The sequence below is a fragment of the Macaca mulatta genome, chromosome 1, assembly GCF_049350105.2.
Source record: "Macaca mulatta isolate MMU2019108-1 chromosome 1, T2T-MMU8v2.0, whole genome shotgun sequence".
Lineage (NCBI taxonomy): Eukaryota > Metazoa > Chordata > Mammalia > Primates > Cercopithecidae > Macaca > Macaca mulatta.
This window is the reverse complement of record NC_133406.1, coordinates 113,540,117-113,564,264: the sequence shown is the minus strand read 5'-3', so window position 1 is coordinate 113,564,264 and position 24,148 is coordinate 113,540,117. Positions and strand designations below refer to the sequence as shown.

At 44.6% G+C, this 24,148-nt stretch overlaps 2 protein-coding genes across 4 annotated transcripts in view; one reads left to right on the top strand and one right to left on the bottom strand.

Moving 5' to 3' along the window:
- Positions 1–24,148, bottom strand: part of S100A7 (S100 calcium binding protein A7) — a 75,122-nt gene that overhangs the window by 22,138 nt on the left and 28,836 nt on the right. The window lies entirely within an intron of this gene.
- Positions 15,768–22,157, top strand: LOC144331116 (uncharacterized). Its single transcript, XM_077946324.1, has 3 exons — positions 15,768–15,824; positions 16,804–17,152; positions 22,036–22,157. The coding sequence occupies exons 1-3, from the start codon at positions 15,777–15,779 to the stop codon at positions 22,155–22,157; spliced, it is 519 nt and encodes a 172-aa protein (XP_077802450.1). The 5' UTR covers positions 15,768–15,776.

Below are 24,148 nucleotides of genomic sequence, written 5' to 3'. Positions count from 1 at the left end.
ACAACAGGGAAATTATATTAACAATAATTTATTGTAAATGTGAAAATAGCTAGAAAAGAAGAACTGTACTGTTTCTAACACAAAAGATAAGTATTTGAGGTTATGAATACTCCAGTTACCCTGATTTGATCATTACACTTTATATACATGTATCAAAATATTACATGTACCCTAAAAATATGTACAACCAGGATATATCAATCTTGTTTAATTCTTTGGTGAGCCGGTAGTGTCAGACAGCAATCTTTAATGACCAGCACTGCTCCTTGCAGAGCAGGGCTAGCTCACAGGCAGCATGCGCAGAGTCAGCCATGATATATCGACTTTTTTGAACTTTTTAATACCAAGAAAAAAAAAAAATGAGGGTCTTTGCCCTTATCCAAGTGCTAACCACTCAGAACACCAAGAGCATCTGAGCTAATGACTGGGAGTGAGAGACCAAGCTGACCTCTGTCTGGGTAGATGGCACTCCCCTCCAGGACCCTCCTCCCTGAGTCTCCTGCACTACTACTTGCCCTGGAGTCACCAGGAAGGAAATCCAGACAGGGCTGGCTTCCTCATACAAGGACTTGAACACGGTATGAAAAACACAAATTAGAAAGCTCTGGAAAGTGGGCACACCCTGGAAGGAAGGCCAGACATACCAGAGTCTTTATCATATTAAAATCACATGTGCCAAGTGCCAGGCTCATGAGACAAGGCCTGTGTGTGCTGGAAAGATATGTGAGACATTGCCCTTGTGCTAAAAAAAAAAAAAAAAAAAAAAAAAAAAACCCCGTTGTGGAGGCTGCTGTGTACAAACCCGTGGTGAAGAGCACTAGCCTTGGGGGCCAAAAATCACAGTTTTGAACCTGGTTCCTCTACTTCCTAGCTATGTGGATGTGACAAGTTACATCTCTGAACCTCAGTTTCTCTGCTTGTAAAATGGAATAAAAAATATTCAGGCTGGGCGCGATGGCTCATGCCTGTAATCCCAGCACTTTGGGAGGCTGAGGTGGGCGGATCACCTGAGGTCAGGAGTTCGAGACCAACTTGGCCAACATGGTGAAACCCCATCTCTACTAAAAATACAAAAAATTACCCAGGCACAGTGGCGGGCACCTGTAATCCCAGCTACTTGGAAGGCTGAGGCAGGAGAATCGCTTGAACCCGGAGGCGGAGGTTGCAGTGAATCAAGATCACACCACTGCACTCCAGCCTGGGCAATAGAGTGAGACTCCATCTCAAAAAAAAGGGGGACTTTATATCTATGAATGTCAACACATTACAACACATTTAAGAGTTAGGAACTATTATTATCACCTCCACTTTACAGATGTGAAAGCTGAGGCACTATAGGATTACATAATTTGCCCAAGATCACACAGGCAGTAAATGGTCACACCTGGATTTGAACTCAGGCAGTCTGGCTCTAGAATCCTTGCCCTTAATTGCTGGACTCTGACACCTAGTTTAAACCTGTTTATTTTTACGTCTTATGCTACCCACCTTGTGAGCTGTGACCCTACAATATCAAAAGTGGCAGTGGCAGTGGCAGTGGAGTGGCGGTGGCGGTGGCAGTGGAGTGGCGGTGGCGGTGGCAGTGGCAGTGGTAGTGGCGGTGGCAGTGGCAGTGGTAGTGGCAGTGGAGTGGTGGGGACAACAGTACGAATCACAATCAGAGAATTCAAGGGCACGAATGGGAACATTCAACCACTGCCGTGAAACTGCAAAACTTAAAGGCTCTAACACTGAACCTTCAAATTTATTAAAGTTCTATCTCAATCCTAAAATTAAAGCCATATAGTGGCCTTTTCCTCCTGAGCCCCGAGGTGGGGAGGTACAGAACACTCCTGGACAAGTGGGATTGGGCCAAGCTCACTGCAAAAGGAGGGATGAAAGTGGCTTTCCCGAATTCCTCACCCACCATCATTCCTCCAGTCTCAACCAGGAGGATGAGAGAGTCAAACACTGAGCAGGTTAAATGGAATCGCCACTTTGGGAACTCTGGATGCATGCCACTTCCTTTCCCTGGGAGGAAAAGCCCCTCCAGGTCTACCTGGTCCTGGAGCTGGACAAGGCCCATCCAAGAGTCCCACCCTGAGGGCGGGAGCCGCCCCCTGTTGTCAAGTCTGAAAAGCCACCATCTGGGCTTCCTTCCCAGGGATTGATTCATCCCTACGTCTGTCCTGGTAGCCTTCGCAGATTACAAAACCCTCTTTATCCCATTTAGTTTTTATGACAGCAATCAGAATGGTGACTTCATTTGAGCCCCAGCCAACCTCACGATGTAATGTGAATCCCTCCTAATGATGAAATGAGACATTGTCCCTTTTGCTTCGATTTTTCACTGTTGCTGCTGCTGCTGTTAGACCCTGCACCTGGCAAAAGTAAGTACAAAACTCATCTGGAAGTGAATGATTGAAAACTCTAGACAAAACCTCTGCAAGCAAACCAAAGAAGTTAATTTGTCTGAAGACACAGAGCTAACAGAGGCTAACAGAGACTGAGCTGTGATCACACAGCAGTCAATCTGTCCCCACAGTGCTGCTGTTTCATAGATGACGAAAACAAGACTGGGAGAGGTGAAGTGGCTTGCCCAAGCCGCAGGGCTGGTGAAGAACTGAAGGAGACTTAACTCAGAGCTCCAGATCCCTAAGGCAGGCACTCATGCCTTCTTTGAAGAAATGGAGGACTCCACTGACTTCTGACAGAGGAAACACCTATGCAATCCGCCGACAGTCATGGTTGGCAAGCCACAGAGTGTGACACACAAGATAGGAGAGGGAGGCACTGAAGCCTCCTCAGTTTTCTTGGGGTGGGAGGTCCAGGAAACCCCACCATCACCCCTAAGCATGTCTGAAGAACCCCATCTCTGACCCAGGGGCCCATAAGTCTTTCATTGAATCCCTTCCCAGCCCTCCCCCTCCCCCAACACTCAGCACTCCTGATCCCTCCCCTCTGCCAAGCGTCCCCACCCACAAAGCCCCTCACAGTCAGCCCCTGATTCCAGCCTAGCCTGGTCAGAGCACTGCCCCTCACAAAGACGGGAACTCCCCAAGCTGGGCCTGCTTCTTCCCCATCAGGCAGACGTCTGCCATTGCCCTTCTGCAGCCCTCTCCCGCCACTGCTAAGGCAGGGAGTTCAGACCTGGAAGTTCAAGAGAAAGAGATGAGTTCTGGTCTCTCCCCCTTCCTGGGTCTTCATTTCTACCCACTCCCAGGAGTGTTCGGCCTCTGGGGAGGTTTTCCTCATAGAGGAAGAAGAAATATGTTGCCCAGGAGACAATGTCAGCCTCCACCCTGTGGATTCAAGGTGAATCCTCGTGGTTGAAACTGCAGGAGGAAAAACAGAGACTGAGGTGGCTTTGGTCTCGCCGTCTAAGTAAACTCTAGCACAGGTGCCGTGGGGAGTCCCTCGCACAAAGCCAAAGCATTCAGTCTACAGTGCACCTTGAACCCAGCACACAGGCATTCTTAAACCCAAGAGCTTGACTCCTCTCTCCCCTGCAAGCCCCAAGGACTTGGTCTTCTTGCTCTTCCTCTGTAGTAATTCTGCCACCCCTCTATTCCTTGGGCTTGCAGCAGTCACTGCTGGTCACCAACCATCCACCAGTCCCCTCTCCTTCCTTCTTGCTGGCAGACCACACCTTCCGCAACCAAGGCCGACAATGCCAAAGACTTGTTCTCCAAGCCTCCTGTGCAGCTAAGTGGCCTAGACGGGACCTAGTTCTGGCTGGTGATATGAAGGAGATGTCGTCTGGAGAGTTTATGAGAAAGATTTTCTGCCTTTCTCCGAAACAAAAAAAAAAAAGTTTTGGGAGAAAAAAAAAGTTCCCTGCACTCCCTAGTTACTTTGTTTTTGTTTCGGTTTGGTGTTTTTTTTTGTTTGTTTGTTTGTTTTGTTTTTGTTTTTTTGAGACAGAGTCTTGCTCTGTTGCCCAGGCTGGAGTGCAGTGGCACCATCTCGGCTCACTGCAACCTCCCCCTCCCGAGTTCAAGTGATTCTCCTGCCTCAGCCCCCTGAGTAGCTAGGACTACAGGCATGCACCACCACGCCCAGCTAATTTTTTGTATTTTTAGTAGAGACAGGACCTCACCATGTTGGTCAGGCTGGTCTCGAACTCCTGATCTTAAGCAATCCACCTGCCTTGGCCTCCCAAAGTGCTAGGATTACAGGCATGAGCCACTGCGCCCACCCCTATTTACTTTGGATGTTGTCATGGAAGGAGCTGTGCTTATTGCTTCTCAAGAAGAGAGAAAAGAATTACAGAGCAACTGGAATGGTTGAGCTGCAGGGATCTCTTATCTCTAGATTTCTCATTATATGAGATAATAAACCTCTAGTTATAATTCACTTTAAACAGTTGTTTTATTTATTTGCAACTGGAAGGATCTCAAATGGCACAAATTTCCTTTTCTAAGACTATTCCTATTCCAAGAATAATATTCAATATTCTTGGAATTCCTATTCCACTATTCTTGGAATTTCCGATTCCAAGAATAATGAAGGGACACTCAGTCTCCAGCTACCCTCTTTGATGCCACCCAGAAATTGGACGTAATCCATAAGTCCCAACCAGACACTCTCTGGCCAAGGGGTCCACTTGGGCTGAACTCCTGCCGCCTGCTTGTCTCACTAGGAAAAGAAGGGATTGAGCAAATATATGGAAAATGGAGCATGGAGTCAGATAATGAAACCCCCATGGGAAGTTTGGGGGTGAGAAGGTGGAGAAAGATGACACTTGAGTTACTCCACTTGGCTTTTTCCCTTTTTCCACTGATGCAGCTTGGTGTGACACCTCTACCATTTTCTTTTTTTTTTTTTTTCTTTTTTTTTTTTTCTTTTGAAATGGAGTTTCACTCTGTCACCCAGGCTGGAGTGCAGTGGTGCCATCTCAACTCACTGCAACCTCTGCTCACCAGGTTCAAGCAATTCTCCTGCCTTATCCTCCTCAGCAGCTGGGATTACAGGCTCCCGCCACCACACCCAGCTAATTTTTGTATTTTTAGTAGAGATGGGATTTCACCATGTTGGCCAGGCTTGTCTGGAACTCTTGACCTCAAGTGATCTGCCCACCTCGGCCTAAAGTGCTGGGATTACAGGCGGAAGCCACCACGCCCAGCCACCTCTACTATTTTCTAAATATCCAGGTATGTGACCTCTTCCTCCCTGACTTCCTCCTCTCTATTAAATCAGCATACCAATTATAACCCCTCCCACCCTTGTGTGTGAGGCCCTCCACAGCCCACCCCAGGCATGTTCCTTCCCCGCAGCTGTAGCACTGTCTGCTCCCGTCTGACAGGTCTCACGGTGGCCACCTTCCGAGCCCAGATCAAGTCCTGTCAAGTCCTGCTTGCTCTGTGAAGCCTCCCTAACCGCAGCAACCCTGCTGCCCTCTTCCTTCCACAAATGCTTGAGATTGTATTTCCTCCATCACTTTACCCAGCCTTGTAATTACACAGTCGTCATCATTTAGCTACCATAAATGTTTGTTTCGTGTAACAAAAACCAGGACTCTACTCTTGAGGTCATGGCCCCAGAGCACATGGGTGATATAAGGCCACCCCGGCTTGCAAATTCTCAGCCCATGGGAGCAGGCTCTGCCTGCCTCAATTCTGAATCAAAGAAGGATGTGTTCACAAAGACTTTATTTGTGGAACAACGTGTTTTCCATTACCACACCAACACAGGCCTAATCTTCCATCATCCAAAGCAGCACATCTCATAAACCACAGCTAACATCTTTAACAACAAAGGGCAACTTTTGGTGACTGCTGTTCACAAGTCTTAGGGTATCATCTCTGCTATCTGCACCACAGACACTATCTCTGGCCACTTCAAGCTTTTCTACATCTACCTCCAAAATATAAATCTTTATATAGTCTTCTCTACTGGCATCTATAAATTAAAAATTCTGAACTGCATTTGATACCTACATGTCAGCAGGGGCCTCTCTGTTCATAACTACCATCACCCTGCCCTGATTCCACCCTGCACCCCCCACATATGTCCAAAGCCCTCGCCAAGATTCCCACAAGTTGCAGGAGTCTGTATATTCTGGGGCTCATTTCTGCCTATGGAGCCTGTATTCATGCATGAAATATCTGGCCTATACCTTGAGCCACATGCAAAATTCAACCCTTACCTCAATTTCCACCCAACACAAAACAATACAGATGAAAAGCATCAAAGCATTCATGAATGTAGATGATGTTGTTAAATATTAGGAAGGGAGATTCTCAGGGAAGAATCATTTCCATCTAAAAAGGAAAGCCACTAGATTTTCCTGAGGTTAGAGAAAATTCAGAACGCACCAGAGGAGGAGCGTCTTCCTCAAAACCAAGTGCCACTAAGGGGCATGGAGGTGAAGGAAAAGTCAACCCCCCCCCCACCCCTAGGCGGGTAAGGCGAGGCTGAGCTTCTGGTGAGCAGAGCCCTGGCGTGGATGATGTCTGATTTCAGCAACAAAGAGAAGAGCTGGAGATTGAGTGTTCCTCCATAATTAGTCTTGGAAGAGGCAATTTGCAATACTTGGGAGCCTTTTGATTGCAAAAAAAAAAAAAAAGTAGAATACTTGATTTAAAGTGGATTATAAATAGAGGATTGTTATCTCATATAATGAGAACCTAGACATAAGAGGTCTCTGGTTTGGTAAATTCTGCAGCTCAACCATTCCAGTGTCTCTGTAATTATTTGCTCTCTCCTCATGAAGACCATGCAGACCTCCCCTGCCAAAGCCAAGGTATGAAGCAGGGTGGCACCTTCCCAGCTCCCACCAAGCTCCTCCTCACCTTCCTTCTGAGAGCCCTTTCCATCAAACCATCTCCTCCCTTTTCCCTCCTTCCTCTGCCTGCCCTCTCCTGCTAAGGTCTACTTCGCCCCCTGCTGGCCAATCTTGGCAATGGCCTAGGTCTACTCCGAGACCCTCCCCCGGTCCCACCCACTTTCTAAAATAAGACTACTGGTGTCACCCCTCACCCAACCACTGCTCCCAGGAGGCCAGAGGACACATCATTGACTTCCTGCCACCAGACTGCAGGAGAAAGAGAGGGGATCAGTGTTAGGGTCACTCTGACCCACGCAGGGAGAAGCTACATGATGCCTCATCCTTACCGTGAGACCGGCAGCTCCTGTGGTCGCGGGTGGTTTTCCCCCGAAATGGGAGCTCCCTAGAGGTCACTCTGTGGTTAGGGCCACAGGCTGTCGTTCTGAGTCCCTCGGGCCAGCTGAGGGAAAGCTACTGGAGCGAAGCAACAACAAGCAAGGGCTAGCATGGTAGGTGAACACCCAGCTGGGGAGGACATGCTGGCCCCAGGGGACATTTGCCTGGGGTCACACCTGCTCTGAATTGCCCTGAGACAAAGAGAATCCACTCCCAAGGTATGTTGGATTTTTCCCAGAGATTAATCCCATCCTTAAAATGCAGAACACATAAGGTTCTCTGCCTGCTGGCCTGGCTTCCCCACCCGCCTCTCAGAACAGCAGGCTGTGACCTCATCCCTCCCCAGGATCCATGGCAGGTATTACCCCAGTGGCCTGTGCCTCAGCCCACACTCACCCCATCACCTCATCCTACAACCTCTGGGCTCCCCAGACAACAGCAGGGACGAGACAGCACAGGCCAAGGCAGATGTGGACACAAGGAATCTTCAGCAAGAACTAAGGCCCCAAACCCAGCTCAGAGGATCCAAGCCTCAGAGCACTCTGGAGCAGGGAAGCTCTGAGAGACCACCAGGGACGGGCCAAGACTCCAGCCAACTCGGATGAGGTGAAGCCCACCTCTGCCTCCCTTGCCCCCAAATGTTTCTCTCCCAGGGTCTATCTTCCTACATTCAATCCACTTAGCACCTGCCGGGGCCAGGCTGCCCTAGGCACCGGAAAGACAAAGATAAACAAGACAGACAGGATTCTTGCCCTCTTAGAGTTGACGGTCTGAGAACTAAGAAGTCATTGTTAATTTTTCTTTTTCTTATCTTATTTTTATTTATTAATGATAAAAATCCATCTTCATTACAGAAAATGTGGACTATACAAAAGCATGTAAATTAGAAAATAAGAACTATCCATTATGTTCCAAATTATTTTTCTATGTTATAATGCATCTTCCATTATTTTTATATTTTTATCTAATTAATGCATGTACATAGCTTTTTTAAAGTCAAATAGTTCAAAAAAGTTTATAATAAGAAATTAGTATTCCCACTATGCAGCCATAAAAAAGAATGAGTTCATGTCCTTTGCAGGGACATGGATGAAGCTGGAAGCCATTGTTCTCAGCAAACTAACACAGGAACAGAAAACCAAACACTGCATGTTCTCACTCATAAATAGGAGTCCAACAATGAGAACACATGGACACAGGGAGGGGAACATCACACACCCGGGCCTGTTGGGGGGTAGGGGACAAGGGGAGGGAGAGCTTTAGGACAAATACCTAATGCATGTGGGGCTTAAAACCTAGATGACAGGTTGATAGGTGCAGCAAACCACCATGGCACAGGTATACCTATGTTATACTTATGTAACAAACCTGCACACTCTGCACATGTATCCCAGAACTTAAAGTAAAATAAAAAATAATAATAATAACAATTAAAAATAAAAATAATAAAATTAGTGTTCCCTGTCCTACCTGCAGTCCCTCTTCTCAAAAGAATCAATCATTTTAACAATTTCTCGTTCACTTATTTGGTGTACTCCCATCACTCTAATAATGTGGCTTATGTTTCTATTACTTAATGCATTGTCTTTAGACATTATCTGCGGAATGCCTACAATGGAAGATAGGGATGTAACTCTCTTTTGTTCTACTTCCCAACTCTGCTCTATTCTCCTCCGCAGTTTTGATAGTTATATTATAATTTTAGTTCTTCTCTTGACTACCTTTGTAACTTTTAATAATAAGTCTAAGCCTCCCTTTGTTTTCAGACAGTGCCTCTGAACTCCCCACACTAGAAGAGGATATGTGTGTCTCCCCGTTTCCCTCCAACCTCCCTCCTCACCTTCCTCCTCTCACCTTCTGTCAGTTACAAGTTTACGTGTCATGTAAACACTGTCATGTAAAACACTGATATTCTGTTCTGGAATCATAATTAAGTCTTTGGGCTTTGTTTTTTTGTTTTTGTTTTTGTTTTTGTTTTTTTTGAGACAGAGTCTCGCTCTGTCGCCCAAGCTGGAGTGCAGTGGCCGGATCTCAGCTCACTGCAAGCTCCGCCTCCCGGGTTTACGCCATTCTCCTGCCTCAGCCTCCCGAGTAGCTGGGACTACAGGCGCCCGCCACCTCGCCCGGGTAGTTTTTTTGTACTTTTTAGTAGAGACGGGGTTTCACCGGGGCTTTGTTTATAGACCTGTTAAAAATCATCAAAAACCGGAAAGTAGTGTTTACATTATTATGAAACATTGTTATTGTTTACTACAAAGCTAAAATGACACTTCTTTCTGTAATGATCCAGAGTTACAACCTCTTGTCTCTTGCAGAATAATATTACTAGCATGTCAATAAAACTCTTTTTTTCTTTTTGCTATAGACTGAGTGTTTGTGCCCCCAATATTCATATATTGAAAACTAATCCCCAATATGATCGTATTTGTAGGTGCGGTCTCTGGGAGGTGATTAGGTCATGAAGGTAAAGCCCTCATGAATGGGATTGGTGTCCTTATAAAGACACTGCAGCGAGTCCCTTTACTCCTTCCACTCTGAGGACACAGTGAAAAGACTGCCATCTACGAACAAGGGAGCCGACTCTGACCAGACACTGAATCTGCTGGCACCTTGATCTTGGATTTGGAGCATCAGGAGCTATGAGAAGTACATTTCTGCTGTTAAGCTATCTAGCTTATGCTATTATATGCTATATAAAAATAACCTTTTATTAAGAATAAAAGATTATATTAGTTTTTCTAAATAGCTCTTACATTCATGCAGGGTTTACTGTGCTATTGTGAATGTATATCTATTTTCCCAATGGTTTCTCCTCTGCATAAGAAGGTTGCTTAGAAGTACCATTTATGGGACAGTCACAGTGGCTCAAATCTCTAATTCCAGCATTTTGGGAGGCCAAGGCAGCAGGATTGCTTGAGCCTGGGAGTTCAAGACCAGCCTGGGCAACATAGCAAGACTCCATCTCTAAAAAATAATTTTTTTAATTGGCCAGGTATGTAAGCACATGTCTGTAGTCCCACTACTTGGGAAGCTAAGACAGGAGGATTGCTTGAACCCAGGAGCTTGAGGCTACAGTGAGCTATGATCACACCACTGCACTCTAGCCTGGGTGACAGAGTGAGATCCCGACTCAAAAAAAAAAAAAAAAATACCATATATGGCCTGTCAAGCTTCACTTGAGGGTGAGTTGACAGGAACCAGCTGTTTATGCTGGAACTGAGAACGCTTTATTCTGGGGGGCCAAGGCAAAAGAGCCAGAGTATGTGTTCATTTTTTTAAAGAAGAGCGGGACCTAGGCAACTATTGCTCTGCAAGCAGATAAGAAAGAGAGGAAAAGGGTTTGACTGCCCTAGCTGGTGCCTGGACAGACTTTCAGTTAACCCTAGCTGTCCGGAGCTGCACGCCCCGGCCATAGCGAATAATAATTGAGGATTAAACGCCTGAGCTATATTCATTTCCACCCCACACCTCCTCCCTATCTTTGCCTTTTTTCCCCTGTACTAATACCTCATTAAAGATGGCGCTCTTCCTGCTTCTTCTTCACTCACTTTTCCCGCGCCCGGGAAAATTGTTACTTAATAGCGCAAGCGCAACATGACGTCCGACTGGAGAAACCGAAACTAACCTGGCCACGCCCTCGGCAATGAGATCATTTCCGCCTTAGCCCAACCCCTTCCCTTCCAAGTGTATATAAGGCAGTGCATTACCGCCATTAAACGAGACTTGATCAGAGCACTGTCTTGTCTCCATTTCTCGTGTCTCTTGTTCCCCAAATTCCCACCCCCTCCTCCAGGGCCTGCTCTGACTACCCCACGGGCCGGGATACGTGGCGCCCGAACAGGGACCTGGAAACGAGGGACTCCGTGAGGAAGAGGACGCCAAAGGACGGTCGACCGCTAACGAAGGCAAAAGGAGTCAAACTCTTCCGATCACCGCGGGAACCTGCCGCGTCAGAATCGAAGGTAAGTGACGCATCCGAAATGGGACAAGAATTAAGCCAACATCAAATATATGTAGGCCAATTAAAAGAGGCTTTAAAGATACGAGGAGTAAAGGTTAAAGGTAATGATTTGTTTAAATTTTTTCATTTTGTAAAAGACACTTGCCCTTGGTTCCCACAGGAAGGAACTATTGATATTAAAAGATGGCGTAGAGTAGGGGATTGTTTGCAGGACTATTATAATACTTTTGGGCCAGAAAAAATTCCTGTAACCGCCTTCTCTTATTGGAACCTCATTAGAGATTTAATAGATAAGAAGGAGGCCGATCCGCAAGTCATGGCTGCGGTCGCTCAGACAGAGCATATTTTAAAGGTTAGCTCCCGCTCTAACCTCACAAAGCCTCCACAAGATACGGAGGAAGATCTCATTTCCCTCGAAAGTGATCATGAGGAAATTAAGTCTCCTTCTGTAACAGATAAAGAAATACCACACGAAAACAAACCAAAAAAATACCCAATTTTACAGATGCTTCAAAAGGAGGAGGAAATTAATAAGCCTAATCAATTGGATATAAATTGGGATGATTTAGAGGAAGAGGCGGCTAAATATCACAACCCTGATTTGCCTCCCTTTACTTCATACCCACCCCCAAATAATAAGACACATAATGAGGCTTCTGCGCCCATTGTTATGGCAGCAATAGATCCCAAAGAAGAATTAAAGCAAAAAATTACTCAACTAGAAGAACAGATTAAACTTGAAGAGTTACATCAATCATTGATAATTAGGCTCCAAAAGCTAAAAACAGGGAATGAAAAAATACCTAACTCAGACGCTATGGAGGGTTCCTTGCGCCCACTTCAGCAGCCTGGACAATATGTTCCAAGAGGGGGGTTAGTTGCTAGTCGACATAGAGAAGACTCCTCCCCTAAAGACGTTTTTCCGGTCACTGAAACCATAGATGAACAGGGACAGGCTTGGAGGCATCATACTGGATTTGATTTTACTATTATAAAAGAGTTAAAGACTGCTGCCTCTCAGTATGGGGCTACTGCTCCATATACTCTTGCTATAGTGGAATCTGTAGCTGAGAATTGGCTCACTCCTACAGACTGGAATACCTTAGTCAGGGCAGTTCTTTCTGGGGGAGACCACTTAATTTGGAAGTCAGAGTTCTTTGAAAATTGCAGAGATACAGCTAAAAGAAATCAACAGGCAGGAAACGGTTGGGATTTTTATATGTTAACAGGTTCAGGTAATTATGCAGACACTCAGGCCCAAATGCAATATGACCCTGGACTGTTCTCACAAGTCCAGGCTGCTGCTACAAAAGCCTGGAGAAAACTTCCCGTTAAAGGAGATCCAGGGGCCTCGCTCACAGCGGTTAAACAAGGACCCGATGAGCCATTTTCAGACTTTGTGCATAGACTTATGACCACGGCAGGTAGAATCTTTGGAAATGCAGAAACGGGTGTAGATTATGTTAAACAGTTAGCTTATGAAAATGCTAACCCCGCCTGCCAAGCGGCAATCAGACCCTATCGAAAGAAAACAAATTTAACAGGATACATTCGCCTTTGTTCAGATATTGGGCCCTCATATCAACAAGGCCTAGCAATGGCCGCCGCTTTTAGCGGCCAAACAGTAAGAGATTTCCTCATTAACAAAGGTAAAGATAAAGGGGGATGTTTTAGATGCGGTAAAAGGGGACACTTTGCAAAAGATTGCTGTGAAAACCAAAATAAGAGTCCAGAAGCAAAAATCCCAGGCCTTTGCCCAAGGTGTAAACGAGGAAGGCACTGGGCAAACGAATGTAAATCTAAAACTGACATTCAAGGAAATCCTTTACCCCCCAGGCAGGGAAACGGGATGAGGGGCCAGCCTCAGGCCCCGAAACAAGCATATGGGGCAGTCAGCTTTGTTCCAGCCAGCAACAGCAATCCATTTCAAAACTTAGTAAAGCAACCCCAGGGAGTGCAGGATTGGACCTCAGTTCCACCTCCCACACAATACTAACACCTGAAATGGGACCGCAAACCTTAAATACCGGAATATATGGACCCTTACCACCTAACACTTTTGGGCTACTTTTAGGAAGAAGTAGTGTCACCATGAGAGGCTTACAAGTCCTCCCTGGAGTTATCGATAATGATTATGAAGGAGAAATTAAAATTATGGCCAGAGCTATTGATAGTATTATTACTGTCCCTCAAGGAGTTAGAATAGCTCAGTTACTCCTGCTACCTTTGGTTAAAACAGATAATAATATCCAATACTCTAATAGAAATATAAAAGGTTTCGGATCATCAGATATATATTGGGTGCAACCAATTACAAATCAAAAACCCTCTCTAACCTTATGGTTAGACGGGAAGGCATTCACTGGACTAATAGACACAGGGGCTGATGTAACTATCATTAAACAGGAAGATTGGCCCTCTCATTGGTCTACCACAGAAACTTTAACTCACTTGAGAGGAATTGGACAAAGCAGTAATCCTAAACAAAGTTCTAAATACCTAACATGGACAGATAAAGAAAACAATTCAGGCCTCATTAAGCCATTTGTCATCCCTTACCTACCTGTTAACCTTTGGGGGCGAGATCTACTCTCTCAAATGAAAATTATAATGTGTAGTCCAAATGATATAGTTACTGCACAAATGTTAACTCAAGGATACACCCCTGGTAAAGGTCTTGGAAAAGGAGAGAACGGTATCCCACAGCCTATACTGGTTTCAGGACAACTTGATAAAAAGGGGCTTGGAAATTTTTAGCTCAGGCCACTGACATACCTGCACCCCAAAGGTGCGCTGACCCCATTACTTGGAAGTCAGATGAGCCCGTTTCGGTTGATCAGTGGCCTTTACTCAATGATAAACTAAGTGCTGCCCAACAGTTAGTGCAGGAACAACTAGCAGCAGGACATATTGAGGAAAGTAATTCCCCTTGGAATATACCTATTTTTGTTATTAAAAAGAAGTCTGGTAAATGGAGACTCTTACAAAATTTAAGAGCAGTAAATATCACTATGATCCTTATGGGTGCCTTACAACCAGGATTGCCTTCACCAGTTGCGATTCCTCAAAAATATTTTAAAATCATTATTGACCTTAAAGATTGCTTTTTTACAATTCCCCTTCACCCTGCTGACCAGAAAAGATTTGCCTTTAGTCTTCCATCTACAAATTTTAAACAACCAATGAAGCGCTATCAATGGAAAGTCTTACCTCAGGGTATGGCCAATAGTCCTACCTTGTGTCAAAAATATGTAGCTGCCGCTATAGAGCCAGTCAGAAAAACATGGGCACAAATGTATATTATACATTATATGGATGATATTTTAATAGCAGGAGAAATTGGCGAACAAGTCTTGCAGTGCTTCGCCCAACTCAAACAGGAGTTAACAGCAGCCGGACTACAGATAGCCCCAGAAAAGGTACAATTACAAGATCCATACACTTATCTTGGTTTCCAGATTAATGGACCCAAAATCATTAATCAAAAGGCCGTTATACGTCGTGATCATTTAAAAACTTTAAATGATTTCCAAAAATTACTGGGAGACATAAATTGGCTTCGACCGTACTTAAAGCTCACCACAGGTGAGTTAAAACCTCTTTTCGATATATTAAAAGGAGACTCTAATCCAAAATCCCCCAGGTCCATTACTAAAGAAGCATTAATAACACTCCAACAGGTAGAACATGCCATTGCAACACAATTTGTTACCGGTATTGATTATTCTCAGCCATTAATATTCCTAATTTTTAACACAACAATAACCCCTACTGGCCTATTTTGGCAGAACAATCCCATTATGTGGGTACACCTGCCCTCCTCCCCTAAAAAGGTTTTGTTGCCTTATTATGATGCCATAGCTGATCTAATTATCTTGGGAAGAGAGAACAGTAGAAAATACTTTGGAATAGAACCCTCTACCATCATACAGCCCTACACTCAATCACGCATCCACTGGCTGTTACAAAATACGGAAGCCTGGCCAATTGCTTGCGCTTCTTATACTGGCGCGATTGACAACCATTACCCACCTAACAAACTTATTCAATTTTGTAAACTTCATGCATTTGTATTTCCCCATATTACCAGTAAAGAACCTCTCAATGACGCATTACTAATTTTCACTGATGGATCTTCCACAGGACTTGCCGCTTACACTTACAATAATGTAGTCGTTAAATTCCAGACCACTTATACATCAGCTCAGCTGGTCGAATTGCAAGCTATAATTGCAGCACTATCAGCTTTTCCTTGTCAGCCACTTAACATTTATACAGACAGCGCCTACCTGGCTCATTCAATACCCCTCTTAGAGACCGTGTCTCAAATTAAACATATTTCAGACACAGCTAACCTATTTTTACAATGTCAACAACTTATCCGAAAAAGGACTACTTCCTTTTTTCTTGGGCATATTAGAGCACATTCAGGATTACCAGGACCTTTAACACAAGGTAACGCAACAGCTGACACGGCAACAAAAACCATAGCCACAGTCACTACAGACAATTTGCAACAAGCGCAAAAAGCACATGCCTTACATCATTTAAACGCCCAAACCTTAAGACTTATGTTTAAACTTACCAGAGAACAAGCTCAACAAATAGTTAAACAATGCACCAACTGCATAACATATTTACCTGTTCCCCATCTAGGAGGACTCATCCCCAATGAAACAGGAGTTTCCAGCAGCCGGACTACAGATAGCCCCAGAAAAGGTACAATTACAAGATCCATACACTTATCTTGGTTTCCAGATTAATGGACCCAAAATCATTAATCAAAAGGCCGTTATACGTCGTGATCATTTAAAAACTTTAAATGATTTCCAAAAATTACTGGGAGACATAAATTGGCTTCGACCGTACTTAAAGCTCACCACAGGAGAGTTAAAACCTCTTTTCGATATATTAAAAGGAGACTCTAATCCAAAATCCCCCAGGTCCATTACTAAAGAAGCATTAATAACACTCCAACAGGTAGAACACGAGGACTCATCCCCAATGAAATTTGGCAAATGGACGTTACTCACCACTTAGAATTCGGTCAACTAAAATATATCCATGTATGCATAGACACCTATAGTGGATTCATCAGTGCAACTCTCCAAACAGGAGAGGCCACCAAACATGTCATAGCTCATTTATTACACTGCTTTTCTATTTTAGGAATACCCAAACAAATCAAAACAGATAATGGCCCCGGTTATATAGCCAAAACCTTCTTACAATTTTGCAATACCCTACAAATTAAACATACCACAGGCATTCCCTATAATCCCCAAGGACAAGGTATAGTAGAAAGAGCTCATCTGTCATTAAAAACTATTATCACAAAATTAAAAGGGGGGAGCTGGTACCCCGTGAAGGGTACCCCCAGAAACATACTCAATCATGCCCTGTTTATCCTTAATTTTTAAAATTTGGACAGTCATGGAAAATCGGCTGCCGACCGTTTCTGGCATCCTGAATCTCAAAAACAGTTTGCAATGGTAAAATGGAAAGATCCACTTGATAGTTCATGGCATGGCCCCGATCCAGTTTTAATTTGGGGAAGAGGCTCAGTATGCATCTTCTCACAAAAAAATGATGCAGCCAGATGGCTGCCTGAAAGATTGGTAAGACAAATAAATCATAACCATTGTCAGTCCAGGGAAGATAAATCTCCCTGAGAAGTTCTTTCCTTCTTGTTTTTCAGAAAATGAAGCCTAACATGAAATTCCTTTGGAGAATAATCGCTCTATACAACATAGTGACAGTCTATGCAGGTTTTGGTGACCCTCGTAAAGCAAGAGAATTATTACGAAAACAATACGGCCAGCCTTGTGACTGCAGAGGGGGACAAATATCTGAACCTCCGTCAGATAGAATCACCCAGGTGACCTGCACGGGCAAGACAGCTTACCTAATGCCAAACCAGTTATGGAAATGTAAGTCTACCCCAAGAGATACCTCACCTAGCAGGCCGCTCCTAGAATGCCCTTGTAGCTCTTTCCAATCTTCTGTACATAGTTCCTGTTATACCTCCTATCAACAATGCAAATCAGGCAATAGAGCATATTATACGGCCACGTTACTAAAAACACAAACTGGAGGCATCAATGACGTACAAGTATTAGGATCCACTAATAAACTTGTACAATCTCCTTGTAATGGCCAAAAAGGAAAGCCTGTTTGTTGGAGCACTACCGCTCCCATTCACATTTCTGATGGAGGAGGCCCATTAGATATTGCAAGAATTAAAACCGTCCAGAAAAAATTAGAAGAAATTCATAAAGCTTCATATCCTGAACTTCAATATCACCCTTTAGCCCTGCCTGAGCTTAGAGATAATTTTAGGCTCGATGCTCAAACCTTCGATATCCTCAATGCTACTTACAATTTACTTCAAATGTCCAATACAAGCCTGGCCCACGATTGTTGGCTTTGTCTTAAAATGGGCCCCCCTATTCCTCTAGCCATACCTAACCTTTCATTGCCCTATGTCAATTACTCAAATGAATCCTTAGTAAATAATTCCTGTCCTATTACCCCCCACCCTTAGTTCAACCGATGACGTTTTCTAATTCCTCTTGCCTCTTTTCACCATCATATAATAACACTAAAGAAATTGATTTAGGCTATGTTGTGTTTGACAACTGTACTTCCATAATCAATGCCACCAACCCTTTGTGTGCTATAAATGGCTCGGTCTTCGTTTGTGGAAACAACATGGCATATACGTATCTACCTATAAATTGGACAGGGCTTTGTGTTCTGGCCACTCTTCTCCCCAACATTGATATCATCCCTGGAGATGAACCTATCCCCATCCCTGCTATTGAACATTTTATTTATAGACCAAAACGAGCCATACAATTTATTCCCTTGTTGGCTGGACTAGGAATCACCACTGCTTTTACTACAGGAGCCACAGGCCTAGGAGTCTCACTAACCCAATATACTAAATTATCCAATCAATTAATCTCAGATGTACAGACCTTATCCAGTACTATATAAGATTTACAAGACCAAGTAGACTCGTTAGCTGAAGTAGTTCTCCAAAATAGAAGAGGTCTAGATTTGTTAACGGCAGAACAGGGAGGGATATGTTTGGCCTTACAGGAAAAGTGCTGTTTTTACGCCAACAAATCCGGAATCGTCAGAGATAAGATAAAAACTTTGCAAGAAGAACTAGAAAAGCGCAGAAAAGGCCTGGCCGCCAATCCACTATGGACTGGACTCGATGGACTTCTCCCCTATCTCCTGCCATTTCTTGGTCCTTTACTCACTCTTTTACTCTTCCTCACTCTCGGGCCTATAATCCTTAATAAGCTTATGGCATTTGTCAGACAACAAATCGAGGCCTTCCAGGCCAAACCTATACAGGTTCATTATCATCGCCTTGAGATGACTGAAAATGGTGAGTCTTATTTACCTTAATAAGACCACCTCCCCTGTGTGCTGAACTGGACAGTCAATGACGGGTAAGAGGACACTATCTCCATCGGAGCCTAAGACAGGAGGGCCGCCCTTGCTGCTGCCTTATCCCATGACGGGCCTAGAAGGTGGGGGTGAGTTGACCCAACCTAAGACAGGCGCAGTTCCCGAGGGGTTTTCTTATCATAAAAATATAAAAAGGGGGACCTGTCCGGAGCTGCACGCCCCGGCCATAGCGAATAATAATTGAGGATTAAACGCCTGAGCTATATTCATTTCCACCCCACACCTCCTCCCTATCTTTGCCTTTTTTCCCCTGTACTAATACCTCATTAAAGATGGCGCTCTTCCTGCTTCTTCTTCACTCACTTTTCCCGCGCCCGGGAAAATTGTTACTTAATAGCGCAAGCGCAACATGACGTCCGACTGGAGAAACTGAAACTAACCTGGCCACGCCCTCGGCAATGAGATCATTTCCGCCTTAGCCCAACCCCTTCCCTTCCAAGTGTATATAAGGCAGTGCATTACCGCCATTAAACGAGACTTGATCAGAGCACTGTCTTGTCTCCATTTCTCGTGTCTCTTGTTCCCCAAATTCCCACCCCCTCCTCCAGGGCCTGCTCTGACTATCCCCCGGGCCGGGATACCTAGCATAGCCTGTCCCTTCTCACTTCCACCCTCTATGGTCAACTCATCCCTAAATCTCTCTGGGGTGCCCAAGTGTAGGTCAGCCCCACCTCCTCCCCAGGCCTTTGCAGGCATCATATTCTGTTCTGAAGCTTCCTCCACTCTGTTTTATCCACCAGCACACCTCCTTTGCCTTTCCAGCTTGGGGAAATGTTTAAGTCTCCTACCCACTGTCTGATCCACCTTATATTATCTCTGCTGCGATGGGTCTATAGTCCCCCTTTAATGGGATCTCTGAAGGGAGACACAAACACAAGTCCTTAACCGTTATTGGGAATGAAATACCCTTTATGCTTCATTTGTTGTATTTCCTCCCAGACGTTTTCAGAGCCATAAGTTTATGTTTCACAGCATACTAATTTCACAGGAGATTAATAAGTTTTCAGAAAAGAAAAGGGAAAAAGCACAGACAAATAACTTTGGAAATTTTCTCCCTTTTAGAAATTCACAGTACACATTAGCATAATAATGCATCAGTCAATATTCAGAAATGCGAGCAGCAGAAACTGCCTCAAACTGATTTGAGCAGAACAAAATTTTCCTTAAATAACACTAGATTCTAGTATTCTAAAAATAACTGAAATAATTCTAGCTTCAAGAAGACTGGAGAACTAGGGTTTAGAAGATGAGCAAGAACAAAGAAAATTACGCAAAGAGAAATGCCAAAATCACACCACTGAAACAGCTTGATGAGGACCTTGGCATAGCCACTCTGAGCACTGAATGGCACGGGCACTGAGAAACGTGGCTGGCCCCTGCCAGGAAGTGTTCCCGTCCACCCCTGCTTCTGGGGGTAACCAGCGCAGCTCCAACTCCCAGACAGGCGCATCTATCTGACTGGTGAAGCCATCAGGAAAGAGAAAAGGTAAGGAACTGGGATCATCCACTTCGGCCATAGGAGATGGACACTGCCTGATGAGATGAGGAAGTCCATACATGGAGGATGAGGGGCCAGGAGTTGGGTGGCCAAAATAGAAAAAAATATCCAATAAGGCACTGAGAAGACTTGACAAAATGAAATGGTTTTATATGGTTTTGCTTAGATTTTCCTAGCCTTGTTTTACCGGATCCCTTTTTCTGGAACAATGATCCACAAACATCTCACAGACAGTGGTGTTCTACAGAAAGCAATACGAGAAATGCTGTCATATAAGTTTAGAGAAATAGTTATCATTTTTACACAAAATTGGAATTGTACTGTACAAACAATTTTGCATCATTCAATGTGTAACAGTATATAACTTACCTGTATATAAGTTAACAGAGCATAATGGATATTCTTTTCTCTTTTTTTCCTTTTTCTTAAGAGCCCGGGTCTTGCTCTGTTGCCCAGGCTAGAGTGCCGTAGCTATTCGCAGGAGTGATCCCAATACTGATCAGCAAGGAGTTTTGACCTGCTGCATTTCCGACCTGGGCCAGTTCACCCTTCCTCAGGCAACCTGGCTGTCTCCTGTTCCCAGGAGGTCACCATATTGATGTCAAACTTAGCATGGACACCCAATTAATTGGCATAGTGCACTGCAGCTCGGGACTCATGGGCTCGAGAGATCCTCCTGCTTCAGCCTTCTGAGTAGCTGGAACTATAGGCACACACCACCATACCCAGCTAATTTTTTATTTTTTGTACAGACGGAGTCTCCCTATGTTGGCCAGGCTGGTCTTGAACTCCTGGCCTCAAGCAATCCTCCCGCCTCGGCCTCCCAAAGTGCTGGGATTATGGGTGTGAGCCACTGCACCCAGCCTGTTTTTTCTTTTTCATACTTCCTCACCCTTTTCTTTGCTTTCTGTTTTCACTGTATGTGTCCTATTTTGTTTTATCAGATGCTCTCCGGTTATTTGGAAAACATATTTTACTCTTCATTTTCCCTGCATGTATTTTAAAGATTTTCAAAAACATTTTCACAAATATTATTCTGATCTTGAAAATTAAGAATAAATGTATATCCTTTTATTCTCCTCATGCAAAAGGAGGAAATTAATACACTTTTACTCTTTCTCAATCTATTTGCTACTTACTGGTGTCCAGCAATATGACTTGTGACTTAAACTCTGCTTGTTGCTCTTTTTTTTTTTTTTTTTTTCCTTTTTTGAGAGGGAGTCTTGCTCTGTCGCCCAGGCTGAAATGCATGGTACAATCTCGGCTCACTGCAACCTCCATTTCCCAAGTTCAAGCGATTCTCCTGCCTCTGCCTCCCGAGTAGCTGGAATTACAGGTGCCCACCACCACACCCAGATTTTAGTAGAGACACGGTTTCACCATGTTGGCCAGACTGGTCTTGAACTCCTGACCTCAGGTGATCCGACCGCCTCTGCCTCCCAAAGTTCTGGAATTACAGGTGTGAGCCACAGGACCCAGCCTGATTGTTGCTAATTAATTGTTGTGTTTTCATTTTATTTTTTCTTGAAATAATTATTTTTTAAGGTTACAGTAAATTTTATTATTATATTTCAATTATTTAGATCTAACAGTATGTTTAACCAGTTTTATTGGTTTACCATTAAGAATTCTAAGTCACCATTCCAGAATTCTTAAAAATTTTATTCATCTTTTGGTCAGGGATAATACTTCTTCAAGTAATTTACTTCAAGAAGAGAATATGACAGCCTGGCTAACACGGTGAAACCCCGTCTCTACTGAAAAATACAAAAAACTAGCCGGGTGAGGTGGCGGGCGCCTGTAGTCCCAGCTACTCGGGAGGCTGAGGCAGGAGAATGGCGTAAACCTGGGAGGCGGAGCTTGCAGTGAGCTGAGATCCGGCCACTGCACTCCAGCCTGGGCGACAGAGCGAGACTCCGTCTCAAAAAAAAAAAAAGAAGAGAATATGAGGCCGGGCATGGTGGCTCACACCTGTAATCCCAGCACTTTGGGAGGCTGAGGCAGGTGGATCACGAGATCAGGAGATCCAGACCATCCTGGCTAACATGGTGAAACCGTGTTTCTACTAAAAATACAAAAATTAGCCGGGCGAGGTGGCAGGCACCTGTAGTCCCAGCTGCTCTAGAGGCTGAGGCAGGAGAATGGCGGGAACCCGGGAGGCAGAGCTTGCAGTGAGTCGAGATCACACCACTGCAATGGAGCCTGGGCGACAGAGCAAGACTCTGTCTCAAACCAAAAAAAAAAAGAGAGAGAGAGAATATGATTCTTTACTTCAAGAAGAGAATATTAGGGACCTTTGTACATCTAGAGGTATTTTTCTGGTGTCCTAACAGATGGCTAGCTGCTTCATTAGATTTATGCAATTCTGAAGCACAACCTTTTCTTTCCTCAAAAACTGAAGATTTTGCTCACTTGTAACTTCTAAGAAATATGAGATTCACTTGAATTGCTCTTTTATAGGCAATCTTTTTATTTTCCTTGTGATTCACTACTTTTGCCTGAGAGTGTCTAGGCATATCTGTGTTTTCATACATTTTTGCCTGGGTTGCAGCAAGCCCTTTTGGTCTACACAAAATCTATGCAGTAGGTGCTACAGCTCTAGAGAAAGTTGAGATTTGTTGTGGTTGTTTATCTGTTGTCCATGCCTGTTGTGACTGACATCCAGCAATGTTGATGGACACTGTTAAGAGCTACTCTTATTGTTACAATGAGCGTGCCATGCACCACTCCTGGTCTTCTCTTTCTTCTCTCTTACGTCTACTTTCTGCCTGATGATCCTTTATTCTCTTGTTAGATACAGAAAGATTGGGAAGAGCAGGGAAGAGCTCAGGGCTCTGGCTTCCTTATAGTGACAGACAGATAGGAAGGCAAACACTAAAATCAAATTAAAATATAAAATAAAATAAGCCCTACAATCTGTTGTGTGTTTGGTAGTAACCTTGTGTAGCCAGGAACCTCCTTCTTGCCCATATTGGGGGAGGGGATGGAAGACTACCCCTTCCATGTACCACTGCCTTCCTCGGTTTCCAGGCCCCACCACCCGTGTGGGCCTTTGGTGGGTGGAATGGGAGGCTCAGTGAAGTGTCCAGGCCCTGTGTTCCTCCTGCTGGCACTGATCAGCGCTAGGAGGGGCCATCTCAGCGCTAGAGCTGTTCTGCAAGCCCAGTGCTCTCAGCTCCTACCCCCACCAGTTGTCCCATATGGACTGGCCGGGGCCACAATAGGAGGCTTAGGGAAGGCTTACATATGCTTCCAAATCTTTATTATCTGGCATCTCTACCCTGGCTTTTTAAAATGCAAGCACCAGGACGGGCGCAGTCACTCACACCTATAATCCCAGCACTTTGGGAGGCCGAGGCAGGCAGATCGTGAGGTCAGGAGGTTGACACCAGCCTGGCCAACATGGTGAAACCCCATCTCTACTAAAAATACAAAGATTAGCTGGGTGTGGTGGCGCGTGCCTGTAATCCCAGCTACTCAGTAGGCTGAGGCAGAAGAATTGCTTGAACCCGGGAGGCAGAGGTTGCAGTGAGCCGAGATCACGCCACCGCGCTCCAGCCTGGGTGAGAGAGTGAGACTCCATCGAAAAAATTAAATAAGTAAGTAAGTAAATAAATAAATAAATAAATAAATAAATAATAAAATAAAATTCAAACACCAAAAATGTGACACCTGCTTTTTCTGGTTCTTCACTAACCATGTTCTCTAAAGCTGCCAGTGATGCTGGTCCAGCTGCCTGGATGCAGAGTGGGCTCCAGAAACCACTCAGTGAAGCCCGGTTGGGAGAGAAAACACAAGGGGATCCCCACACCCTGTCTCTGGACCCTTACAGGAGCAGACCCTGTAGGACAGCAGTTCTCAAAATGTGGTCCCTAGAACAGCAGCAACAACAGCACCTGGGATCTTTCTAGAAATACAGTCTCAGGCCACCACAGACCTGCTTGTGTTAGGACCTCTGGGATAAAGACCCAGAGATCTGTGTTCTAACAAGCCCTCTGGTGATCCCAGCGCCCACTCAAGTGTGGAAATTACTGCTCAGTTACCAGGTGTCCTCCCACAC